This window comes from Oncorhynchus mykiss, chromosome 26, assembly GCF_057628025.1.
Source record: "Oncorhynchus mykiss isolate SJ-2025 chromosome 26, ASM5762802v1, whole genome shotgun sequence".
NCBI lineage: Eukaryota > Metazoa > Chordata > Actinopteri > Salmoniformes > Salmonidae > Oncorhynchus > Oncorhynchus mykiss.
In genome coordinates this window covers 19,557,456-19,567,909 of record NC_143047.1, presented here as the reverse complement: position 1 = coordinate 19,567,909, position 10,454 = coordinate 19,557,456, and the positions used below count along the sequence as shown (strand labels likewise).

At 41.0% G+C, this 10,454-nt stretch overlaps 1 protein-coding gene across 5 annotated transcripts in view; it reads right to left on the bottom strand.

Moving 5' to 3' along the window:
- Positions 1–10,454, bottom strand: part of rfx7a (regulatory factor X7a) — a 34,898-nt gene that overhangs the window by 8,726 nt on the left and 15,718 nt on the right. The window contains exons 3-9 of one of the 5 annotated variants that reach the window (XM_021586241.3): positions 7,318–7,400; positions 6,365–6,403; positions 6,087–6,212; positions 5,237–5,353; positions 3,902–3,986; positions 3,458–3,665; positions 2,071–2,369 (exon numbers count right to left, since the gene is read on the bottom strand). In XM_021586241.3, the coding sequence (XP_021441916.3) occupies positions 2,071–2,369; positions 3,458–3,665; positions 3,902–3,986; positions 5,237–5,353; positions 6,087–6,212; positions 6,365–6,403; positions 7,318–7,400 (957 nt within the window). The remainder of the gene's footprint in view (positions 1–2,070; positions 2,370–3,457; positions 3,666–3,901; positions 3,987–5,236; positions 5,354–6,086; positions 6,213–6,364; positions 6,404–7,317; positions 7,401–10,454) is intronic. The other 4 variants (XM_090222348.1, XM_021586242.3, XM_090222349.1 and 1 more) reach the window with 4 other exon arrangements.

Sequence of the window (10,454 nt, the reverse complement as noted above, 5' to 3'; positions counted from 1 at the left end):
AAGGATGAACCAGACTTGTGGAAGTCTACAATTTATTTTCTGAGGTCTTTCTTTTGATTTTCCCATGATGTCAAGCAAAGAGGCACTGAGTTTGAAGGTAGGCCTTGAAATACATCCACAGGTACACCTCCAATTGACTCAAATGATGTCAATTAGCCTATCAGAAGCTTCTAAAGCCATGACATCATTTTTCTGGAATTTTCCAAGCTGTTTAAAAGCTGTCAACTTCATGTATGTAAACTTCTGACACACTGGAATTGTGATACAGTGAATTATAAGTGAAATAATCTGTCTGCAAACAATTGTTGGAAAATTACTTGTGTCATGCAACTAACTAGAGGTCGACCGATTAATCGGAATGGCCGATTAATTAGGGCCGATATCAAGTTTTCATAACAATCGGAAATTGGTATTTTTGGGCGCCGATTTTGCCGATAAAAAAAAAAAAAAAAAGTTGTATACCTTTATTTAACTAGGCAAGTCAGTTAAGAAAACATTCTTATTTCCAATGACGGCCTAGGAACGGTGGGTTAACTGCCTTGTTCAGGGGCAGAACGACAGATTTTCACCTTGTCCGCTCGGGGGATCCAAACTTGCAACCTTACAGTTAACTAGTCCAAAATTCTAACCGCCTACCTCTCATTGCACTCCACGAGAAGCCTGCCTGTTAAGCGAATGCAGTAGAAGCCAAGGTAAGTTGCTAGCTAGCATTAAACTTATCTTATAAAAAACAATCAATCATAATCACTAGTTATAACTAACTACACATGGTTGATGATATTAATAGTTTATCTATCGTGTCCTGCGTTACATATAATCGATGCAACGCTGGGGGATGATTTAACAAAAGCGCATTTGCGAAAAAAGCACATTCTTTGGACGACTGTACCTAACCATAAACACCCATGCCTTTCTTAAAATCAATACACAGAAGTATTATTTTTAAACCTGTATATTTAGCTAAAATAAATCTAGGTTAGCAGGCAATATTAACCAGGTGAAATTGTGTCACTTTTCTTACGTTCATTGCACGCAGAGTCAGTGTATATGCAACAGTTTGGGCAGCCTGGCTCATTGTGAACTAATTTACCAGAATTTTACGTAATTATTACATAACATTGAAGGTTGTGCAATATAACAGCAATATTTAGACTTAGGGATGCCACCCGTTAGATAAAATACCGAACGGTTCCGTATTTCACTGAAATAATAAACGTTTTGTTTTCGAAATGATAGTTTCCGGATTCGACCATATTAATGACCAACGGCTCGTATTTCTAATTGTTATGTTATAATTAAGTCTATGATTTGGGACGGAAGCTATACTGTTACACTGGCAATACTATAGTGCCTATAAGAACATCCAATAGTCAAAGGTATATGAAATACAAATGGTATAGAGAGAAATAGTCCTATAAATACTATATTAACTACATCCTAAAACCTCTTACCTGGGAATATTGAAGTCTCATGTTAAAAGGAACCACCAGCTTTCATATGTTCTCATGTTCTGAGCAAGGAACTCAAACGTTAGCTTTTTTACATGGCACATATTGCACTTTTACTTCTCCAACACTTTGTTTTTTGCACTATTTAAACCAAAATTGAACATGTTTCATTATTTATTTGAGGCTAAATGGATTTTTATTGATGTATTATATTAGGTTAAAATAAGTGTTCATTCAGTATTGTTGTAATTGTCATTATTACAGATAAATAAATCAATAAAAACCAGCCGATTAATCAGTATCGGCGTTGAAAAATCATAATCGGTTGACCTCTAGTCCTAACCGACTTGCCAAAACTATAGTTTGTTAACAAGAAATTTGTGGAGTGGTTGAAAAACAAATTTTATTGACTCCAACCTAAGTGTATGTAAACTTCCAACGTCAACTGTAAAAGTATGCAACACTTTCATAACTCCAGTTATGAATAGCTTCTGTTGCACATGTGATATAGGCAACACAAAGTTATCGCTTGTATAGATGAGTAACAGGAACACTGCAAAGACAGTGGGATATATAGAGTAAGCTTAGACAAACACAGAAGTAGAATACAAGCTTGGCTTACCGTGATGGGGCTGGGGACTGCAGCTACCATAATGCCAATGGTGGGATGTGGGGAGAGCAGGGCTGGGCTTCTACAGGTAATGGAGCCGACCCCAGGCGTGCCCCCGTCAGCCCGCCTAGACTGAGCCTCTCCGGGGAGGGGGGAGTGCAGCATCTGCTCCTGCTGCTTCTTCTGGATCTTCCGCTGGAGCTGCTGCTTGGCATCGATGGAGGGAGAGGGCAGGGTCTTCACTTGGGACTGGAAGGAGTGGGCTTCAGCTGTTGGTGCGAATGCTGAGGATGGCAGTGGCGTTTTAACTCCTAAAGGGAGGAGACAGAGGAAGACAGAAACAGGTTAACACATATTTTGAGTTAACAAATTGTCATGGTCCTCCTAGACAGAGCAGCTTCTATTTTGAAGAAAGCATAACTATCCCACTGGGCACAAACTGGTTGAATCAATGATGTTTCCACATCATTTCAATGAAATGTAATTGAACCAATGTGGAATAGACGTTGAATTGACATCTGTACCTAATGGGATGGCTTTTAGGGACTGACAGGAGGTGGTATGTAAATGCACTATAGCAGGTCAATGAGAAATATCTGCCACTAGATGGAAACATTTCACTGTTCACCATACATGAGGCAGTGAAAGGACAAGTGAAGTTTGACTATCAAAACATACAGTGCACACTGACAGTATTCAGAGCCGTTAACTTTTCACATATTTTGTTACGTTGCAGCCTTTTCCTAAAATGGCAAAGCAAAAACAGGTTTATATACATTTTTGGAAATGTATTAAAAATAAAAAACAGAAATACCTTATTTACATAAGTATTTAGCATTGAGGGAACAATGAACGGCGCAAAGTACAGAGATCCTTGATGAAAACCTGCTCTAGAGCGCTCAGGACCTCAGACTGGGCCAAAGGTTCACCTTTCAACAGTACAACGACCCTAAGCACACAGCCAAGACAACGCAGGAGTGGCTTTGGGACAAGTCTCTGAAGGTCCTTGTGTGGCCCAGGCAGAGCACGGACTTGAACCCGATCAAACATCTTTGGAGACCTGAAAATAGCATTGCAGCGAAGCTCCCCATTCAACCTGACAGAGCTTGAGAGGATCTGCAGAGAAGAATGGGAGAAACTCCCCAAATAAAGGTGTGGCAAGCTTGTAGCGTCATACCCAAGAAGACTCAAGGCTGTGATTGCTGCCAAAATGTGATTCAACAAAGTACTAAGTAAAGGGTTTGAATACTTATGTAATCAGTTTTATTTATTTTTTAATACATTTGCAAAAAAGCCTTAACCTGTTTTTGCTTTGTCATTTTAAAATGAGGCTGTAACGTAACAAAATGTGGAAAAGTTCAAGGGGTCTGAATACTTTGCGGATGCACTGTATTGTCACCTGTTGGTGTACCAGTCATGACAGTGAGGGCTGCCACAGATTTGGTGCCGATATAGTGGCTGTTGAGGAGGAAGCGAGCCAGGTCCTCCACAGCATCAAACTGGCGGCTCAGCACCTTCTGGGCCCACTCACACACCAGGCCACAGGCCGCAGAGCGCACCTCCTCCTCCGCACTGCACAGCTGACCTGAGGCCTCCAGCACCTCACACTGAAGCATAACATAGGCACACGTACAGGTGTTAGGAATTATAGTCGTACATATCCCTGTATTACTTTTAGTTCAATATGAAGCCTCAAAACGTAGTCCTTTTCTTAACACATTCAATTAATGAAAGTTATGTTATGGTTGGACTACAGTTAGGCAAACATTTCTTACTTATTTTCTTGAAAATCTATTTAAATAAGGTAAAGACCTTGAGAGAGGAAGGCAGACAGACAACTTACCCCGTCCCCTGTTTTATGTAACTCCAGGTTGGGTAAAGATGGCATGTGGACAAAGGCTTTCTTCCTCAGTCCACTATAGCAGTATGTGAGCAGGGGTTAAGGTTCAAAAAACACTAAACGGTCAAATATTTAAGAGTTAATTTATGGAGGTGCTAAAATATGTTGGTTGTTTGTCTGTAAAGAGCCAGGCATTAGTGCTTCAGGGACCATTCTAGCCATAAGAGACTGAGATTGCCCCACAGGATAGGGTAAGAAAAGTGACTCAGGGCAGAAGGTCAGTTGTCACTCAGACAGATCTGAGGAAGAAGCTGAGACGGCTATTATTATTTTTTTTTTCACCTTTATTTAAGCAGGTAGGCCCAGTTAAGAAAAAGTTCTAATTTACAACTGCGACCTATCTCCCAGTCAGCATCAGTCACTAGTCACTCTACTACTAATCCCTCAGCCCCTCAGGCCTCTCACACTCCCCCTGAACCTTCTCTTCCCCCTCCAACCTTTGGAGATGTGACCAACTCCACTGCCAAAATAAGGCACTGTGGATTTGTGGTGAGAGCTAGACTTTTATCAGATTCTGGTGTGTGAGAGTGTGACAGCAGGTGCTCCCTGCTGAACACTTGCATACACTTAGGAGGTGTCTCACACAACCAGACAAAGAGCTACTCAGAGTTATAGCACAGTTATGAATGACTCACTTTCTCTCACACAAAACAAATGATAAAATACTGACAAATAGGTCCAAGAGTGTGATCTTGAATGAACTTTGTAGAGTGTGTATTAACTTTGGTAACAGAAAATAGTTCATTTAAAAAGGAAGATATAGATTACTAAGCAAGCCACAGCTCAAGATGTTCTGATTTGGTCTGATTTGACTTGGTCGCTCATATTGAGTTTCCGTTGCCATTGCAACCGTCATATAAAAACAAGGTCTATTTCAGAAAGGCTCAGCATTGAAAATAAAAACTGCATTCATACGCAAGTATTTTATGCTATTCTTTTTTTGAACTCCACCTTAATAAGAACGAAGTCACTTGTCACTTGACTAATTTAACGGACGCTAATCTCATTGGAGACTGTAGCTTTGCCAAGTCTAGAGTCGTGATCTCATGGAAAAGACATTGAAAAGACATTTCACAAATTGTTTCCTGAAGGTCAAGAACACAGTGATTCCCCTAAGTGTCTCTGTCCTACTATACTACTCTCCAGGCAGAGGCCGCTTTATTTGATTTAATTTCAGTTCTATATTTAGAGGCTCCATGAACTGACACAACAGATGTTCTGCGACCAGAGTCCAGAGAGGCCAGATTGTTCGCTACAAACCATTCCAGTGAAGGATATTTTGATTTGCCTCTCATGCCAAGTCGACGTGCCTTCATGTTTGGAAATACATTTTTCATGATCTTTCCAAAGTCCGCCGCACTCAGTGGGTGGTAGCAGAGATTGTCACAATAGCTCCTGAAACAAACAAACAAGAGGCAGACACAGACAGTAAACATTTGTTGTACAGGGGAAGTAAGGTTCAGATAAACAAGGTATTGGAAATCTCAGTAAAACCAAATAAACTATGTTAAATATCAAATAAAAGACAGTCACATCAAAACAGTGACATCTGGGCGAAGACGTTCCCATAGAAATCTGAAACATTATTAGTACTTTCATTTGCAATGAATGAGGACGTCAAACTGCGTGTTACATAACAGTCACATAGCATTTCAGACTTTCCGTTCTAGTGTTACCAACACATGGTGCACATCTTTTCCCATGCTTGCTGCATCTATTTATATTGGTGCTTTGGCTGGCAGTATGTAGATCCTTCATAGCTGGCAGTGTATATTAAAGGTTTATTTATTTAGTAACAGCCAAATGTTATGTACTTTCATAACATGTATCTCATGTCATAAAATAAAACGGCCATACAAATGTGTACCTTGTTCTTGTGAAACCTCTTAGAAGTCAAGTACTCATGGAAATCAAATTCAAAAGTAAATCCATCCATTTACACCTGGTATGGAATTTAACCTATCAGGTATCCCAAATTCCCTAAAATACCTGTACACAGTGCTATCAATATGTTTCTAAATTGGTCCGGTGTCCCTTTCCAGAACATCAAAACAGGGTGACAGTTTTTTATTTGTATTTAACAGTGCTTCACACTTCCCTATGTCCCCTTTCTCAGTCAGATACCCACTTGTACTCATCATAGACCTCCTGTTTGGGCAGAGAGGTTTCTGGGTGTTCCTCTAGGTGACTGCGAATCCAGTTGAACGCGTGCATCTGTTGAGTGCGGCTTGATGACATGGAGCTCTGATCACTGCTAGAGAAAGCAGGAGAAAATAGGTTATTTACAATACAATCACAAAAAAAACATTTTACAGTCGGATCTACCTTTCCCGCCCCATTTTTCAAACGCAACCAACACACATCACCCCCATGTCTCTGTGTTGTAAGTGAGAGAGGTTTATGTACCATGACAGTTCTCCAGGACTGGCAGACCCTCTCTCAGTCCTGATGGGCATCGTGTGGAGTGTTGGGGAGTTGAGGTGATGAGGATTAGATGTGGAGAACAAGTAGGAATTGATCATTGCTTTTCAATCAAGGTATGATATTGACAACATCAATGAGCAGTGTGTGTTTGTCACCTGATGCTAAACTAACTTCAAGCCACTGCCCCTGGACACTTCTGTAGATGAGAGGATTGGATAAGTTCAAACAATGTGGGGAAATTCCTCTTAGACTATCAGAAGTAAAGCTATTACAGTATTCCTTAGGCCTAATACATATCCAATCGTCTCAGATCTGCACACATTCCTAGGGAGTAGGGGCTTGGGTCATTTGGAATTAAGCGTGCGTATGTGTGTGTGTGTGTGTGTGTGTGTGTTACAGATCAAATATACATTAGAGAGAAGACAAGGCATAAATCTACACATATTTTGCAAAAAGGTCAAACATGAAGGGTTGAGGAAAGATGTTATTAATAAGTTATTAAGTAAGGATTTTCAATCAGAACACACACACAGGTGATAGTCATTGTGGGAAATCATTATCAAATCAACAGCACCAAAGCTTATTTGCTATTGAAGAGAGAATGTTTGAACACACACACACCCCCCTAACCGGTAGTTCAATATCAAATCAATCAATGCAATTTTTTTTAAACAGCCGAAGCCTATTTTCTCTCTAAGGGAGAGAGTATGGCATAATGAGCAGAGTTTGACTTAACCACAGTCCAAGCTAATGTTGACAACCATTGTAGCATGTGGGGATAGGATAGGGTGCAGAACATCTATATTATGCTACTAGGCTAATGGATAATGGGGTAGATGAACAACAGGCTAAGTCATGTGCAAATTGTGTGGAACTGCATCTAGACATGACACAAAACAAACTATGTTCAATCAAATGACAGAATGATCAATTACCTTTTTTCACTGTTGCTGGGACCAGAAGGCAACTTAAGGTAGAGGTAGAGTTTCTCGATGTCTGTAAACGTCTCCACATCTTGCTGTAAAAGCGGAGCACAGGGAAGAAGAGGGATTTAATAACAAACAGTAGGGATGCACGATATATCGGTGAACATATTGGAATCGGCCGATAATAGCTAAAAATGCCAACATCGGTATCGGCCAGATGTCTAGTTTAAAGCCGATGTTAAAAAAACGATGTCAAAGCTAACGTGCATACCTATATAACATGGTGTAATGACGCTCCATGTTAAATTTGGCGCTACACGTGCCACACAGCATTCCTAACCTAGCCCACAACGTCTGTTGTGTGGATCGAGCAGTCAACAAGTCAAGCATTTATTTGAAAGAGTAAGAAAATTTCAGCGAGACAACTCAAAGGCGAAACCCATTAAAGCCAAGATAATGGAAATGATTGTCCTTGACAATCAACCATTCTCTGTCGTGGGTGATGTTGGCTTTTGCCAACTGGTCGAGCACCGGTACACTACCAAGTGCGCTATTTTTCAGATGTTGCACTACAAGCCAGTTAAGAACAAATTATTATTTACAATGACGGCCCGGATGACGCTGGGCCAATTGTGCACCGCCCTATGGGACTCCCAATCACAGCCGTATGTACTACAGCCTGGATTCAAACCAGGGACTGTAGTCACGCCTTTTGCACTGAGATGCAGTGCCTTCAACATCTGCGTCCGTGTGTGTGTGCTAACTGTAGTAGAATGCTTAAAAGGCAGCAAAAATTTTAAATATCGGTGGTAGTAGTGTTCATGGTAGTCTTTATCACTCCACTGATTTAACATGCTCTACTGATGTCTCTCTCAGACTGGCAGTCCAGTTCATGAGAAATAAAATTATTCTTTTCATTCTCACTACTATAATAATCCACCAAGATACATTCCACAAAGGCTGACAGGTTGCCTTCCACTCCAGCTTGAAGAGCATGAATAACACAGAAACGTTTCCTGTTTAAATGATCCATTCTTAGTCTATTCTCCACTGAGTGAAGTCGGGTGCTCTCATTGCTTCTGCTGTAGTAACACAGTGTTTAGTTGTACTATGTAGGACTTGAAGGAACCATCAGCGTAACCTTTTTAATTCAAAAGTTATGAAATCTACGACAAAGACTATTCAGTTCCAGTAAAACCTAAAACAACCATTTCAAACAATCCCCTTTAGTTTGGTTGGACTAGTTTGAACACTATCCGCACCTGGGAACGCATAGAACACCACATTTTTTTGTCCAAGAAACAGTGGATGGGCACGTATTTGTTTTAGGAGTTTTAGTTCATTTGACAATGTGAAACAAACCGGACCCCCCCAAAAAATACATTGTAACAAATAATCAAACTGATTCTAACTACTGCTCAAAATGTGTAAAAACACCCTAAAAGACAGCAGTGTTCAGGAACAACCCCCCCCCCCCCCCCCCCTCCTGCAAATGAGATTAGGGATGTAAAGGAGAGACTAAAAAATCCGGGAAGGGGTGGAAGTTGCGGCAGAGAGAACCACTGATCTTGATGAGGTCTCATTCAGAAGGATCCTGGATGCATCCTGATAAACAGTGCTCGAGCTAAGATCAATGTGGAAGGGGGTCAGGATAAACAATATTACACAAAAACATCCAACCTTTTGGATTCTGAATGTTTCTAAAACGTGTGTGTGCAACAAATACCACAGGGTGTTAAAGATCAACACAGGGGGCCCTCATCCCTGCCACAATGATAAAAGCCATGAGGAAATCTCTTAATGAGATCAAACAAATGTTTCCATCGAGGGGAGAGGGTTAGTGTGTGTGTGTATTGAGAGCTCCTAAGGATTTTTTCACACTTGGTCCCTTTTAGCAACAACAAAAAAATTCAGCGCAGTTCGCTTAAAAATGTTGGTGCAGTGTCAACACTTCAAAAGGAACGCAGGCCCCTCAAAAGAGTCCCTGAAGCGACCGGAGACGAAAGGTGGTGTGAGTTCGGTTCTCTAGAAATCCGACAGTCCGGTTCCATTTTTTAGGGCAATGCCAACACCAAAATTCCCACACCACACACTAGACTACTGCAACACTGTTTCCCCTGACATAAAACCTTACATTAGCACCACAAAAGAGAAGTGCAGGTTCGCAGAAAAAACGTGTTGTTTTTGGATATTGGATACCGTTTTGGGATATTGATTTTAGCCCTTGTCAAGAATGCACAGAAATACCAAAATGTGTGTGGAGTTATGTTCAGATTATTTGTTTGAAATGTGATCTATGGGCTAAGAGATTGTGGGGTTTGAAGTGTGAGAAGACAACATGAGACATATGATATCTGTTCTTTTAAAGAGGACTATGTGGGAAAACCCCCTATCAGAAGACCTTGAAGGAACATGAGGATAAATACGAGGTGATGGATCCCTGCAATATCCAGAGGGGGTTGTTGCAGCTACCATGGGACAGTGAAATAACTTTAAAACACTGATACCTGCTAACCTAACAAACAGACAGTCTTTGGGTGGAACAAAATGCATTTTAAAGTTCATTACTTTCTATTTCTTTTTAGACAGTTATTTGCGGTTAGTCAAATAACGCTGGAGGCAGCCTTTTCCATGTGAATGCAGATGATTAGGGTGTCACACAGACAGATAGATGCCTTAGGGCTGTAGCCCAGCTACCAAAGTCTATGACATGTTTTACAAAACATCAACAAACATTAACTGGGATGATGGTTTACGTATTTGGAAGCAATTTCACTGAGAGACTTTGGAAGGCATGCCAACAATGTCGGGGTGGGGCACGTGCAGCACTGGGTCTCACAGATGTCGTGACAGAAGGGCTTTGGGGCTGTATTACTCCATGATCTGATCTCCACTGCTCAGTGACCACCTCCACTCCCCGCCTGGGCAGAGCACTAACAGAAATACAACTACTGCAACAGCAAGTGGCCACATATGCCACAGATAAGTACAACTTACAACAGTAAACAAACAAGCAAGCACTGGATCACGCTTGCACTCTTACTCACTGTCGGTTTCTCGCTTTAACCTCCCTCTCAATCACACAGACACAAGCTTTGAAACGTGCTGGCACACACACACAGTTAAATCCCAGTGGATTGATGGGG